General features: G+C 60.9%; 1 protein-coding gene across 6 annotated transcripts in view; it reads left to right on the top strand.

Annotated features, from left to right (window-relative positions):
* Nucleotides 1-15,545, top strand: part of Disc1 (DISC1 scaffold protein) — a 227,927-nt gene that overhangs the window by 24,318 nt on the left and 188,064 nt on the right. For all 6 annotated transcript variants that reach the window (XR_007104297.1, XR_007104298.1, XM_047520403.1 and 3 more), the window contains exons 2-3: nucleotides 222-1,237; nucleotides 4,308-4,377. Coding sequence is in view for 4 of the 6 variants with exons in the window: in XM_047520403.1 (XP_047376359.1) it covers nucleotides 222-1,237; nucleotides 4,308-4,377 (1,086 nt within the window). In the remaining 2 variants the exon portion in view is untranslated. The remainder of the gene's footprint in view (nucleotides 1-221; nucleotides 1,238-4,307; nucleotides 4,378-15,545) is intronic.

Consider the following 15,545-nt stretch of genomic DNA (forward strand, 5'->3'; position numbering starts at 1 on the left):
TGGGCCGCTGCTCGTGCCAGAGGCCGAGAGGGGACTGATTTCTGCACGTTCAAGGCAAACACTTCCTGAGGATCGTCCGCGTTTTCCCTCTGGCCTGTCCCTGGTCTCTGAGCTGGCCTGTGTCTTTGGCAGATGCACCGTGGATGACCACTAGCCCCGGGCACATTCTCCAGATGTGATTCTGGTGAGCGGGCTCAGGCGCTCCTCTCTCTCCTCCCCAGGCAGCCGGGATGGCTCCCCACCTGCAGCATCCCCTCGGCGGCGGCTGGCACGGAGGCCAGGCTACATGAGAAGCGCAGCTGGGTCCGGAACCAGGGTCCTCTCCCCAGCAGTGAGCACGCCACCCCGGGACCTGGGAGGGGTGAGCCGCGAGGAGCTCCGCCACTCGGAGCCCAGGGCTGGACAATGCAGCCTTGACCAGAGTGGCCAGTGGCCAGGCCCCTTGGGGAGCTCTGTCCCCAAGAGCTCAAGAGCCCCTGCTGTGTCCCCTGCGGGCCACCTGGGTCCGGCCTTGACCTCTGCGGGGGGAACCCCAGTGTGCTTTGGGATTCAGCCCAGACCTGGCCGCAGATTCCCTGAGAGGCCAGCCCGGCTGAGTGACCCTGCGGATGCTGGGGGCCAGCAAGAGTCTTTCTCCATGGACGGTTCTGCAGCCCCGGGTGCTGGCCAGGACGCAAGCCTGAGTGCAGGAGCCGGGGGAGCTGGGGCCCCAGGCCGGCTGGGCGCTGTGGCGGGGAGTGGTGGCAGCCGCAGTCTGGGCCGTGGCCTTGCAGCCCCCCAAGCCTCGCCCGGCTCCCACGAGACCTTCACCTCCAGCTTTAGCTTCATCCGTCTCTCTCTCGGCTCTGCCGGGGAGCGTGGAGAAGCAGAAGGCTGTCTGCCATCCAGAGAGGCAGAGACCTCTCCTCAGAGCCCCCAGGAGATAGGAGCCAGAGCCACCAACCCCGACGGGCCCCACGAGGACCCTCAGGGTCTCTCCCAGCCCTTCTGCCTCCCGGCCGCCTGGGGCGTGGCAGACTCAGCCCAGGGCGCAGGGAGGAGCTCCAGGCCAGAGTGTGGCGTGCTTCCTTCCTTGGACGTGGACGCTGGCTGCTCCTCGTCCCCGGATCCCTCGTTGACTGGCTGTGGCGGCAATGAGGGCAGTGGCTCAGGGGACGCCCACGGCTGGGACGCCCTGCTCCAGAGGTGGGAGCCTGTGCTGCGGGACCGCCTGCTGAGCACCCGGAGACAGCTGGAGGTCAGTGTCTGTGCCGGTCACCCCAGTGTGGTCAGTAGGCAGAGGGCAGGGCGTGGGGCATGTGGGCGGACGGCTTCCCTGGGGGCAGCGGTGCCCCTGGAGGCTGGGCGCCCGGTGTTGCTCTGGGGCTGTCTCTCCTTGACCACGTGCTCTTCTTCCCCTTCTCTGTGGTCCAGGTGTGCAGACTTGCTCTGCCCACAGCCTCCTGTGATTTGCTCAGCATAGGAACAGGATGCTGGGGGCGGGGCAGATTGAACCAACTGAGGTTTGGGGTGCGAGATATGGAAGTGAGGGCCCTGTGTAGGGCCAGCCCAGTCAATGGTCATCTGCTCTTGCCCTGCTCACCCCATTCCATCCTGCTGCTGAGGGAGCTACTCCCGTCCTTGTCCCTGAATCAGGACTCTTGGTTTCTGGCCACTACATGTCCCTGGCTCTCGGTTTCCCTATTCAGAGGTGAAACACTCACAGAACCATTCTGAGGCTTGCGCGACAATGCAGGTGCTTTGGAGATAAGACTGGCTGGGAGGTGTGAGCCCTGCGTGGGGGTGTCCGTCATGTGAGAGGAGGGAGCAGCAGAAAGGGCAGGCTGCTCTGGCACGGGGACCAGGTGGGCCAGCCCAGGCTAGACTGCTGGGCCGCATGGCTGTGTGTGGGAAGGCCGTTCATCGTGTTGTGTGTGCAAAGCGCCTGAGCGAGGGCATGCAGAGGGGTGTGTGCAGGGGTGGGTGCAGAGCGCCTGAGCAAGAGCGTGCAGAGGTGTGTGTGCAGGAGTGTGTCAGAGTGCCTGAGCGAGGGCGTGCAGAGGTGTGTGTGCAGGGGTGGGTGCAGAGTGCCTGAGCCTGAGCGTGCAGAGGTGTGTGTGCAGGGGTGGGTGCAGAGCGCCTGAGCGAGGGCGTGCAGAGGTGTGTGTGCAGGAGTGTGTCAGAGTGCCTGAGCCTGGGCGTGCAGAGGTGTGTGTGGAGCGGTGGGTGCAGAGTGCCTGAGCCTGGGCGTGCAGAGGTGTGTGTGCAGGGGTGGGTGCAGAGCGCCTGAGCGAGGGCGTGCAGAGGTGTGTGTGCAGGAGTGTGTCAGAGTGCCTGAGCCTGGGCGTGCAGAGGTGTGTGTGCAGGAGTGTATCAGAGTGCCTGAGCCTGGGCGTGCGGAGGTGTGTGTGCAGGAGTGTGTCAGAGCGCCTGAGCCTGGGCGTGCAGAGGTGTGTGTGCAGGGGTGGGTGCAGAGCGCCTGAGCGAGGGCGTGCAGAGGTGTGTGTGCAGGAGTGTGTCAGAGTGCCTGAGCCTGGGCGTGCAGAGGTGTGTGTGCAGGAGTGTGTCAGAGCGCCTGAGCCTGGGCGTGCAGAGGTGTGTGTGCAGGGGTGGGTGCAGAGCGCCTGAGCCTGGGCGTGCAGAGGTGTGTGTGCAGGGGTGGGTGCAGAGCGCCTGAGCGAGGGTGTGCAGAGGTGTGTGTGCAGGGGTGGGTGCAGAGCGCCTGAGCGAGGGCGTGCAGAGGTGTGTGTGCAGGAGTGGGTGCACAGCGCCTGAGCCTGGGCGTGCGGAGGTGTGTGTGCAGGGGTGGGTGCAGAGCGCCTGAGCGAGGGCGTGCAGAGGTGTGTGTGCAGGAGTGTGTCAGAGTGCCTGAGCCTGGGTGTGCAGGGGTGTGTGTGCAGGGGTGGGTGCACAGCGCCTGAGCCTGGGTGTGCAGAGGTGTGTGTGCAGGGGTGGGTGCAGAGCGCCTGAGCCTGGGTGTGCAGAGGTGTGTGTGCAGGGGTGGGTGCTCAGCTTCCTGAAGTGCGGGAGGTGTGCCTGTGCCTAGTTTGCGGCTCCTTTGGCTCTTGCTGCTGGCAGCTCAGCATTCTGTGTCCTTCTGACAATTGAGAGGGTCCCTGTCTGCTTCCACCCCAGCCCCTTCCTGTGCCTCAGCTGCCCGCTGGCGCTGGAACAGCAGAAGAGCTGGCCTCTGCCTTTGTCTCCCCTGCCTGGAGGGCCCTTCCTTCCTCTCTGGACCCAGCCAATGGTCCTGCGGTTCTTGGACAGCGCTCACCTGCCCTCAGAGCTTGCTTGTGTCCCCCTCCCTGGCAGCGGGAGCCCTGGGGGCCTGGTGCTCAGTGTGTCCCCACCCTTGGCAGGTGCTTCATTGACTTCTAAAAGTGAAGTCATTAACCTGGTCTAGATGGGCCACAGGTATCTCCCTGACAGGGCTCTTGAACTGAGGTCCCAGGCAGGGGAAGGGAGTCTGAGAGGCAGACGCAGAGGCCCGGGCGCTGGGTGAGGTGGGCACTGGCTCTGTCAGAGACCTTTTTAAAAACCTACAGCATGTCCGCCATTCTCTGCCTCAGAGTTCCAGGTGGCTCAGGAGGCAGCTGCCAGGAACCTGTATGGGCCAGCTTCATTCCCTCCAGACTAGTGAAATATGGCAGCTCGCCCCGGCCGGGGTTCTGCTGCCGTCTGCCAGCTTCTGCCCAGAGACCGACAGACAGCTTCTCCTTCCTTTTTTTTTTTGGCACTTGTCCACTGAGCCACATCCCCAGCCCTATTTCGTATTTTATTTAGAGACAGGGTCTTGCTGAGTTGCTTAGCACCTCACTTTTTCTGAGGCTGGCTTTGAACTTGAGATCCTCCTGTCTCAGCCTCCTGAACCACTGGGATTATAGGTGTGCACCACCACATCCAGCTCTCTTTCCTTTGGACCCTTTATCTGCTTATAGGTCTTGTCCTGAGGACCTGGAGCTCTGGCACCTGGGATTTAGAGGCCCTGAGCCATGTGGTTCTCTGGGGTCCAGCTCTGCCTGGGTTCACCATGCCAACTCTGAGCCACCAGATCCCTGGGGATTGAACCCAGGGTGCTCTACTACTGAGCTACATCCCCAGCCTTTTTTATTTTTTATTTTGAGATCGGGTCTGGCTAAGTTGCTGAGGCTGGCCTGGAACTTGCGCTCCTCCTGCCTCAGCCTCTTGAGTTGCTGGGGTGAAGGGAGCCCACCAATGCACCTGGCAAGAGGTTTGCTTTGAGGTAGTTAATGTTCTTAGCTTTCACAAAATAAGCTTGCTTGAATGCTTTAATTTGGTTTCCACTTTTCCCCCTCCAAACCACACAGGTAGCCTCCTTAAGATCAAAACTTCAGAAACTTCAAGAAGCAGCGGTGGAGGAGGAAGACTATGACAAAGGTGAGTTTCAGGTGTTCACGGTTATTGCCTCCCCCCAAGGCCGTCTGCTTTCCCCCTTCCCCATACTCCCTGACTCCATGCTCCCCAGGACCAGAGACAGAAAGGGGGTAAGTCAGACACGTCAGGCTGTGCAGAGGGGTGGGAGGCCTTAGGTTTCCACCTGCATGGCCTGGAATACCCAGGGGGAACGCACAATTACAGCCTGAGGTGGAAGGTTGAGGATCTGTCAGGCCAGGAAAACCAACCCAGCGAGGCACCGAGGCAGGTAGTGGGTGAGACAGATGGGGTGATGGGCCCATGGGGCTGGGCGGCTTGTACTTATGGGCCTGGGAAGAACCTTAAGGGCCATAGCTGCCGAGTTGCAGGGTGGTGCGCCCATTTCCACTGGTGTGGGGAGGAGAGAGGGCAGAGTGACTGCCAGGTCTCCAGACAGCTCCGGGCTTGGTAGATGCTCCTGGGATGCCAGCGTAGGTAGTGTCGGCCTGGAAACAGGAGTAGATTCAGGGATTCCTCTGGAAGCTGGACAGGCTTCCGGCTCAGGGCTTCAACCTTCCGGCTGCATTCTGGTATTCCCGCTGAACATGCCGCAAACTCTTGGAATTGGGCCACGGTAGGAGTGAGGTGTGTGATTTCCAGGAGGTTGAAAATCCCACTCTAAGAGATTCCCGGGGCCCCAGGGACCCAGTGCGCTCGCCATGTCCACTGTGGAGGCGGGTTTGCAGGGTGGAGGCGGGCGGGCAGGGGAGGGGTCTGTGGCAAAGGACTGCGTTCTCCCACAGGCTTCTGCAGGCTGCTCACGGCGACACCCGGTGGAGGCGGGTTGGCTGAGGGAGGTGGCGAGTCAGGCAGGGCATGCACCCCAGCCTGGCAGCCTGGCGGGGCAGTCTCCAGTGTTGGCCAGTCCAGCCCCGGGCATGGCCGTGGACAGGGAGCATTCGCCATCCCTGGGCCGGGCTCACCCACTGACGTGTGTCTGAAGGACAGCGGTGCCTTGTCCGTGCCTCCCACCGTCCCACAGGCGGCTCTCTCTGGGCCTTACCTCTCCCTCCACCTTCAGGGACACGGGTTTCTCCGTGACACCAGATGACGGAGTGGAAGACCAGGCCCTGGGTGGCGTCTTTATCCTCAAGCCGGGGAACCTCCTGGGCTTGGCCCTCCCGCGGGGCTTCACTGAAGGAGGCCTCGCTCTCCGGCCTTCGCTCTGAGCGTCTGTGCCTCACCCAGGGAACGAGGACACAGGCACACCCACAAGGGGAACCAAGAGGTCGCGGGCCCCTTCATTTAGGGTTCCTGCCTGGTTTCATCTCATTTGTTGGCCACTGGCCACCGAATCAGACCACCTTTGGCCACCTTTCCCCCAGCCTTCCATGGGACTGGGCGCACTGAAGTGTGAGAAAACCCTGGTGCAGGGCAGTGTGGGGCAGTGGCCTGTGGAGTCTCGAGGTGAGGACCCCTGGAGCCTGTGCCCCTCCTGACTCATGGGACGCCTGGAGTGGACAAGACCGCAGCTGGGCACACCAAGTCAAAGGCCACCCTCCTGTTCCTTAACCTCCCTGGATCTGCGACCCTGGTCCGGTGTGTTCAGAGTCCTGGTGCAGTCTCGCGGTGCCGGGCCCACCGGCTGGGCGCGAGGAGAGGAGCGTCGGCCTGCGTGCCTAGGCGGCCTGCTCGGGTGAGCAGGGGACAGTCCTCGTGTGTCACCCTGCCCGTGCCCAGCTCTGCAGGCCAGGAAGGGCCGGCGAGGGCATGGCGAGGGTGGGAGCAGGCTCATGCGAGTCCCGCCGGGGCACCCACCACAGGGACGGTGCTTCTCAGGAGAGCGTGCCCACGCGCATGGCGTCAGCGTCAGACCTGGATGAGCAGCTCTGCGCTGCGGCTGGAGGCCCCTTCCAATACGCTCCCAATGAAGCTTGCTGCCGGCCTGCGAGCCACACTTGGGTGCTGATGTGACAGGAAGCAAAGGACACCCATTAAAGACACACCAGATGTCCTCCAGGTCCCCGTCCCAGGGCTGGACGGTCCAGGAGTGCTTACAGCAGGGCACACAGCTATGGTAGCGCAGTGAACCACATGTCCCTCTTAAAGAGAGACAAGGGGCCCAGGGAGGGTAGGGAGGGAGAGCCCTTGTCTGACCCCAGCAGGGACCAGGGCCTGGCCTGGCCCATGGCAGGTGGCCAGGTGTTCTCAGGGCCTGGCCTGGCCCATCGCAGGTGACCAGGTGTTCTCACAGATGGACCGCTGGGTCACTGGGAAGGTTTGCACAAGTTGGGGAGGGTTGGACTCTTCAGGGAGATTTGTTGACGTGGAGTGTGAGGGTGACGTCCCTCCTCCTAGCTCAGCCTGGTGACTAATGACCTTGCAGGACAGCTGGGAGTGGTCTGTATGCCCAGTGACCCTGCCTTGTGTCCGCCAAGGGAGATTCCACCCTGCCATGCTTGCGTGGGAAGGGCTGCGGACCTGGGTTGGCAGGAGTGGTTCAGTTGACCCGTTGGTGTGGGAAGGGCTGTGGAACCTGGATTGGCAGGAGTGGTTCAGTTGACCCGTTGGTATGGGAAGGGCTGTGGACCTGGGTTCTCAGGAGTAATAGAGATGACCTCTTGGTATGGGAAGGACTGTGGACCTGGGTTCTCAGGAGTAATGGAGGTGACCTCTTGGTATGGGAAGGGCTTGGAACGTAGGGTTGGCAGGAGTAGTGGAGGTGACCTGTCTTCCCTTTTCTCTGTTGCTTTTTTCCTTATGATTTCAATCACAAAATGACTCTAAGATCCAGGAAACGGGACAGAGGACACAGAGTGGGAAGTTCCTCGTTCTCATCCAGGTGCCGCAGATCGCCCGCCAGTTCCCGGGAGGCCCCTCCCAGGGCTCTCCCGTCTCTTCCTCAGGGGAAGGAAAGGCCACACGTCCTTCTCTGTGGCCTGGGTCTGGAGGGCTTGTGTGCAGGGATTGTGTTTGGTGTTCGCCTGGGCTCTTTCTCTGAGGCTCCATCAGCTCCGTCCCCCTAGTGTGCCTCCCTGTCCTGTGGTCTTCTGCGGGGCAGGTGTGAGATCCCAGCCTCCCACAGGAGGGACTGCAGCCCAGACATAGGGTGCCGAGTCCGGCCCCAGGAGGTGGCTGGGAGGGAGAAGAGGAGCGTGGCAGCCCATGTCCCTGTGGCTCCTGTCCTAGCAGTTCCTCACTGGTCTGCCCCAGTGCCTCACCTGCCCAGGTCCCAGGCTGCCAGAGACCACGTCCACCTCTTGACTTCCCAAATGAGAAATGACGGGATGGGGAGGAACAAGACTGGAATCGGCTCCTCTCCCTTGTGGTCAGGCGGACCCTGGCTGGTCCCGCCTGTTCAGGATTCCCTCTTGGAAAGGAGCCGGGAGCCCTGTGTTAGTTCCTCAGTCTCCGCCAGCATCCGTGATGACGAAGGTCAGGCATAATGAACATTGGATGCGTTGACAGAGATGATCACAGCAGGGCTGAGGGAGGGGACCAGCTCCCTTCCTCATGTCCGGAGCCTGGTTCCTGTGTTCAGCCTTGACCAGGCTCTACTGAAGCTGCTCCCCACCAGGGTGTGCCTGTTTCGCAGCCCAGCGAGCCTTGCCTTGATGGGGAGCCTGTCCCATGCCCCCTCAGCCCCAGTGGTGGCCTAGAGCCCACGGTCAGGCCCAGGGTCCCTGCCTTCTCCTCAGAGAACTGTGCAGGTGAGAGAGCAGAGAAGCTGGGATCCTCTTTACTGCATTCCATTCCAGACAGGAGAGGGGTGTGGCCATCCCAGGGTGAGTGACAGCAGGGCGAGGAGTGGGGTGTGGCCATCCCAGGGGGGGAGAGGGGAGAGTGAGGAGTGGGGTGTGGCCATCCCAGGGTGAGAGACAGCAGGGCGAGGAGTGGGGTGTGGCCATCCCAGTGTGAGTGGGGGAGGGTGAGGAGTGGGGTGTGGCCATCCCAGGGTGAGAGACAGCAGGGCGAGGAGTGGGGTGTGGCCATCCCAGGGTGAGTGGGGGAGGGTGAGGAGTGGGGTGTGGCCATCCCAGGGTGAGAGACAGCAGGGTGAGGAGTGGGGTGTGGCCATCCCAGGGAGAGTGAGGGGAGGGTGAGGAGTGGGGTGTGGCCATCCCAGTGTGAGTGGGGGAGGGTGAGGAGTGGGGTGTGGCCATCCCAGTGTGAGTGGGGGAGGGTGAGGAGTGGGGTGTGGCCATCCCAGGGAGAGTGAGGGGAGGGTGAGGAGTGGGGTGTGGCCCTCCCAGGGTGAGAGACAGCAGGGCGAGGAGTGGGGTGTGGCCATCTCAGGGTGAGAGACAGTAGGGTGAGGAGTGGGGTGTGGCCATCCCAGGGTGAGAGACAGGAGGGTGAGGAGTGGGGTGTGGCCATCCCAGGGTGAGTGGGGGAGGGTGAGGAGTGGGGTGTGGCCATCCCAGTGTGAGAGGGGGAGGGTGAGGAGTGGGGTGTGGCCATCCCAGTGTGAGAGGGGGAGGGTGAGGAGTGGGGTGTGGCCATCCCAGGGAGAGTGAGGGGAGGGTGAGGAGTGGGGTGTGGCCATCCCAGGGAGAGTGAGGGGAGGGCTGCTGTTTTTAGAGGAAGCTGTGGTCAGCACTCGTTTTTTTAAATGGTGCTCAGATGGTCAGGCACATGGTAGCCAATTGTCCTGCCACTGAGCTGGTCCCCAGCCTGGCTTGCTTTCCTGTGTGAGATGGCCGTCCTTCCGTGTGTTTGCCAGGAAGTTCCGGTCTCTGATTGTGGTGATGTCGGGGGCTTTTCCTGTCAGGCTTGGAAGCTGGGTCTGTAGCTGGCTCTCACAATGTACCAAGAGTGACTGGACAGTCCTGTCGCTGGATTGCTGACAGATGGGTTCTGTGAGCAGGACTGACTCTTTCATTTCTGCATAAAGTGACTTAGAAATAATTTTCTCATTCAACCTGAGAGAGTTAAAAATACCTTCATGAACTAAGAAAAGTGTAACAAGCTTATTTTTTATACTTAGTTTATATTTTGTACACCTTTTTAGCTGAGGTATAATTTGCTTGCTGTGAACCGTGACATATTTAATAACTGTCTTGTCCCCTGTGGGTGAGGGTCCCGATGGGCAAGGAGACAGCCAGCTCCCGTCCTGCCCCTGTCCTCGAGCACCTGTTGGCTCCTGGACAAAGTGGGAATGATGATTCCTGTCCTGATGCCTGGGTGGTGACGCACATGGGTCTGCAGCGTGTCTGTGAACTCGTGCTGCCTTCTCCTTCTGTGCCCCGCCACAGCCCTGGGTCCTGCTGGAACACACCGTGAATTTGGGTGCTCTGAAACACCCCTGCTGGCCGTGCACGGGCAGCGTGCAGGAAACAAGACGGGACGATCTGCTTCCTCTTGTCCTTGGCGATAAGTAGCTTATTTGCACGTAGCCTGCTTCCTTTCAAGCTGCACAAAACCTGGAAAGGAGGTAAAGCGATGCGTATTAAAACACGTGGGCCATGAGAAGCTCTTGGGCTGGAAAGCTCCTGCCCCCGGTGGACGGCTTCCCTCTCCATCTGGAGTCACGCCCTCGCTTCTCTTGTCCTCCCATCCCCTGCCTGGTGCTGTGTCGCGTGGCCTCGGATGACATTGGGCCCTGGCTTTGCAGAGGCCCCAAACTGGAGGCGAGGGGTACGTTTCTTTTTCCATGGAGCGCCGAGGACGGCGGAAGGGGGTCTGGCCCTGTTCCATTTCTCTGTGGGCCTCGGTTTTTGTGCTCTTTGGTCTCGTGGGCAGAGAGGGTTGAATAGCTGTTCTCAGCTGTGAGGGAAGATTTCCATTTAATGTGGTCACTTACAATCAAGGTGGCCATTTCCTCCGCAGAATGGCAGTGACCCGGTGGCCCTGCTCCTGCGTGGGGTTCCTTGCACTGTGTGACACATTGCTGGACGGCCAGTTTGTTTATCAACTGTTCAGGCACCTTGTTAAATCTCGCAGCATCTAGGTAAACATCGACCACAAACACTTCTACAGGCTCTCTGGACGGTAGAGCCACACAGCAGGTCTGAGGGTCTACGGTGTCTTCAGTGGCGAGGGGACAGACCCTCAGCAGCACCCGAGGACCTCTCACACAACACAGTGCTGGCAGCTGGGGTCTCCCACTGAGTACGTGACCTGGAGCCCCGCTGCACTTGGAGGTCCTGCCTCTCCCGCTCCTCTGCCACACTGAGCTGTCCCCTGGGGTCCTCGATGGCTGTGTCAGTCTCACCGGCAGTGAGGAAAGGTAGACCAACTGGGTCAAGGCAGCAAGGCCCAGGCCCAGAGCCAGGACGGAATGGTGTGGTCCAGTAAGAGCTGGGAGGAGGAGAGACCACCAGCAGTCTTCTGGCTGTGGGGTCTCCCACCCCACCCCCTGAGTGCTGCGCCTTCTGTGGAGACAGCCAGCAGGGTCCCTGACCTTGCCCGCCTTGCTCACCCAGCGGGGTCACTCTCATTGCCCACTGCCGGCCTGCCGGTCCTGCCTCTCCTTTATGGGGAGCAATCGTGACAGGTGGCGTCCCTCGGCTCCCAGTACTGGGTGGGGACTGTCCTGCTCAGCTCCCTCGGCAGCTCCTCTGCTCTACTTCCTGCTGCTGTGCACGCAGCTCAAGCAAGAACCCGGGGCCCCGGCTCTCCTGTGCTGGACCTGGGACTGCGTGTCTTTTGGACTCGGCCCCCCCAGTTTCCCTGGGTGAACACCCATCCCTTCGTGGCCTGGCTCCCATCCTTGCTGCCCCCACCTCCAGCTCATCTTGCGCGTTGCAGCGGCTGGAAGTGCGTCTGACATGGCTCCCCTGCCGCTCCTGGCCATGACTCGCTGTTTTCAGGACAGGTGTTGTTCAGGCCTGCAGCACAGCCTCCCGCTGGCCCTCGCCCAGCTTCCTGACCTCCCTTCTGCCCTCCCTCCCCATCCCAGTGGCTTTCTCCTGTCCCGAGGCTCCTAAGTGTGCGCATGTCACTGCTGCTTTGTGCCTCTGCCTGATTTAGGTGCCCTTCTCTGTCCACGTCCCTTTCCAGTGGCCTGTGCTCCAACAGGACTGTTGGCTGCACCTTGGCCACACTGTAAGCTCCCTGGGGAGAGAGTCTCTGTCCAATTTTACTTGCTACGTCTAAGAGAAAATAATTTAATAAATGCAAATCTGGTAAACTCTGGAGACAGCTAGTTTTTTAAAAAAATTAACAGCCCTTTAATTTTAACTCTTTCCCTAGCACCTAGAGAAATGGCTGTTGGATGAACAAATGAATATTCAAATATTTCTTATCTACAAGTGATGGCTATGTCACCGTTATGATGTTGGTATAGTTGATGGTTCTGTGAACAGAGAGTCAAGTTTTAGCCCTTTCAGGTGGACCCACTTAACAGTCTGTCCACGGGCAGCCCACCTCTCTGGCTGTGTGAGCTTGGACAGACTCCTCGGTTCCCACAGTGGATTCTGCCCCCTGGAAGTGGGTGGCAGTGTTGGTGGAGGATTGACTGGGTGGTCCTGCTGGACACCGGGTCATGTGTCATGCCGAGTGAGTGTTGGGTGCTGTAATCGTGCACACTGGGAAGATATTCAGGTGTTGCTTGTCTATGCAGACGGGCTCTTTAACCTCCTCCTGCTTCTCTGTTCCAGTGTGTTTGCAGACAGGCCATTTCTTGGATAGCCCAGAGTGCCTGGTGTACTGCCTTCTGAGAGCAAAGTGCTCTCAGCAGGGGCTTTTTACTATTCCACAGTGGGCAGACGGAGTTATTTTCCATCACGGGGCTGCTTGGGGGAATGACCTTTAGCAGCAGTGACAGTGATGTGACAGAAGGGACAGTTTCCGCTTGACCTTTATGCCATGTGCCAGCTTGATTGTAACTCAAAGAATATCGCCATGGACAGGCTGCAGGGAACACGGCGACCGGAGCCTGTTGTTGGCAGGGAGGGAGGTGGGAGGCTGCCCCCTTGGCCGTGGCTCCTGGGGCCTTCCACACCCGGGTGGCTCAGCAGTGGCTCCTCACTCAGGCCGGGACGGTGGCGGGTGAGCTCCTCTGGAGCTGTTCTCAGTGAGGCTTGTGGGCAGTGGTTTCTGCTGCCAGGGCCGGGGCCGCTCTGCCTGGCTCCTTTCCACTTTCCGTCCTCCTCTCGGCCATCAGCTGAGGTTCCCTCCTCTCTTCTGTGGCTTGACTTTTGACTTTCTCTAACTTCGCTGCCCTCCTGGAGTGTTCTACCATCAGGTGTCCCAGGGCCCCTGCAGGTCTGCTCCCATCCCAGGGCGCAAGCAGGGGGCTGCCGTGCAGCCTGCAGGTGCGGGGGGTGCTGCAGACCGACCCCCGGGCTCATCCCTGGTCCTGGTGCAGCAGTGTGGATGGCCACGGGGGTTCACCTCAGCTCCTCAGCACCCGGAGGGGAAGAGGGGCGGCTGGAGACGGCACCCCCAATGGAAGGTGGAGGCAGGTGTGTCGTCCTGCCGCTGTCCCGACGGCCCTCTGAGCCAGGTGTGCAGTGCCCTGGGGATCACGTCCCCACCTGTTGAATGGGCCCAGTGGCATCTGCCTGCCTGCCTGCCGGGCCAGGTGGAGACCAAGGAGGGCCGAGAGCGGGCAGCTGTGCCGGTGGAAGGGCCCGTTGCCACACTGGGCAGGGCTCGCTCTGATTTGGGAGAAAGATGAACATTTCTGCTTTTCAATTTTTTTTTTCCCCACAACTGATAAAAAAGAAAAAAAATTTTAAGAGAGGAAAAATGAGACGGAAATACGCAAGGACATGTGTGGGAAGCCGGGCGGCTCGGAGGGGAAGCCTCGCACCGCTGGGTTTGACATGCCAGGAAAATGGCCGGCCGGGTGATGCTTGGTGCCCGTCCACAGGCAGACGTCCACTGGCGCCAGGAAGAGGGTCTGTCGCGCCACGCCGCAGGCAGCGGGTCGAGAGGTCACACTCTCCTTCTCCGTGAAGCCCAGTGGAAGCCCCCGGTGTCCTGCGGACGTGGGGCGGCAGCCCACCCTTGGCAGCAGGCAGTGTCAGGGTCTGTGAACCCAGGTTCTTCAGAAAGCCACAGAAGACGGTGGCCCTGGGATCGTGGCCAGTCACAGGGGTGCCCAGGGAGGCGGAGGAGGCCGGCCGGCAGCAGCGTGCCTCGGCCTGGGTCGGTGGCTCGAGGTCCACAAAGGCTCGTCAGAAAGCCGCTGCTGCAGACAGACAGATGCAAGAGACCCGGCGGTCACCGGAAGCAGGTGAGAAAGCGCTGCCGCGGGTGTTTGAGAGGGCGCCCTGGAGGCCCTCCAGAAGGTGACGCCCCTCCCCGGCCGGGGTCTTTTTCATATTTAACAGAAGCTTGGCTCTGGAGGGTCCAAAACGGCTTGCTGGAGCCGCTCGGCCGAGGAGGACCCAAGCCTGTGGAGGTGTGCCAGGCCCGCGTGCCCAGGATCCCGCCTTGCTGTCCCCGACTGGCACGTCCAGTTAGCGCGTGCGAGTGGATGTGCAGCGTGAGCATCGGAGTGCTGCGAATGGCTAGTGCCGGCCAGGGGTTCTGCGTCCCTCCCACTTACAGGCGTTCATTTTCCTGCTGGCAGCTGGAACCAATTGTGCCAGATCCGCCCCGGCAGCCTCCACTCCCGGACTCGAATGCAGCAGTGGATCCACACGGCACAGTGACGAGAGAGCTGCCCCCGCTCTCCTCTTGCTGACCGTGGGCCTGAGGAAGTCACGCTGGCACTTCCACCCGCCCTGCGTTTCCCAGGCCTCTGCCAGGGCATGAAAACCACCATTGTTTTGTGTTTGGGCAATTAGATTTTTGTAGGGAAGAAAAACAACCTACCCAAAAGTGAGTGGGAACCAGGCTCTGGTCATGCTGGTCTCGGGGTTAAACGTGGGGCCTCTGGACCACAATCAGGACGCAGCCCCTTGGGGACAGCCTTGCCCTCCGGAGGCACAGCACCTGGGCAGGCGGTGGCAGGGGGCCAGTCTTACCCTTCCCTGCAGCTCTGTGGCCGTGAGGCCAGAGGTGCTGGCCGAGGGCTTCCTGTTCTTGTGGAGCCGCAATGAGCGCCACTCGGGGTCAGCCTCCCGGTCACGTCCAAGCTCGGATTTCTCATGGGATGTCTGCTGACATCTGACGTCTTGGTAATGCGCTCAGAGCAGTCCACGAGCTGTCGTTCCTGTTCTGTGCGGAGCGGGTCGGTCTGGGACTTCCCCCTCATGGGGGTCCTTGTGCTCCCTGCCCCCCACTCCCAGGGATTGTCTTCCTCTCTCCCTCCTTCCAGGAGGTGACTTCTGCAGCCCCAGCCCTGTGGGTGTGCAGGGAGGAGCTGCTCTCCGTCCTCCTCGGGTGGTTGTGGGGTGGGCGACCTCTGCTTACACAGTGACCTCGGCGTTTATGTCTGGACAATGAATCCCCTAGGCCACTGATGTTCACAGTTTGTGACAGTGACCCCCAGGGAGAAGTAGGCCGTGACCCCGCCCGTACAGGGACAGAGGCGCAGCCTGCTCCGTGGCGCACTGACTCTTCTAGGCTGTTAGAACAGTATGCTCAACCCTGGTTCACAGGCTGGACCAGCAGACACTGCTTGGGGCCTGAGCTGGCTCAGCTGGTGTGCTCCCCTGGCCATGGCAGAGCTGCCTGAGTGTCTCCTGGGCACTGCCAGGTCCTGCCTGCCTGCCTAGGTCCTTGGGAACCTGGACGTCCCTGGTTCTTCAGGAACAGCAGGCTAGGAGAGACCTATGCCTCTCCCGACTCCTCCACACCACCTGCTTCCCCAGGACTTGCGGCCCTGTTTGAAGGAGGCAGCGGACCGGCCTGTGGGTTCTAGAACTCTCCAACACTTAGCCCCAGTGACACCCCATTTTGCCCTCTTGCAGGCATCCCCAAACTTCAAGGTGATTTTCTTGAAGCCCTTGCCTAGGGGAGAGAACCATGTCCCGTGACCCTGCCTGCAGGATGGGCAGGTGAGAGCCCTCCGGTGTCTGGGCCCCGCCCTTCCCAGGGTGGACAGCCTTTCCAGGAAGCCAGGCTTGAGTCTGGTGGGAGAGCCGCCTCCAGGGCGGGCCTCACGATGAGGCCCTGGCGTCTCGACGGGCATCTCTACACTGAGGTGTTGGCACTTGGCCAGAGGGACAGGCCCTGCTGGCTCTTCGCCCTCACTCTCTCTGTTGGTCAGTGTCTGGCATAACCTTGTTCTTGCAAACAAGGCCTGCTCACATCTAGCTGGCTTTCTGTACAGAATTTGTCCCCAAGCTTGGTGT

Source organism: Sciurus carolinensis, chromosome 12 (genome assembly GCF_902686445.1).
Source record: "Sciurus carolinensis chromosome 12, mSciCar1.2, whole genome shotgun sequence".
Classification (NCBI taxonomy): domain Eukaryota; kingdom Metazoa; phylum Chordata; class Mammalia; order Rodentia; family Sciuridae; genus Sciurus; species Sciurus carolinensis.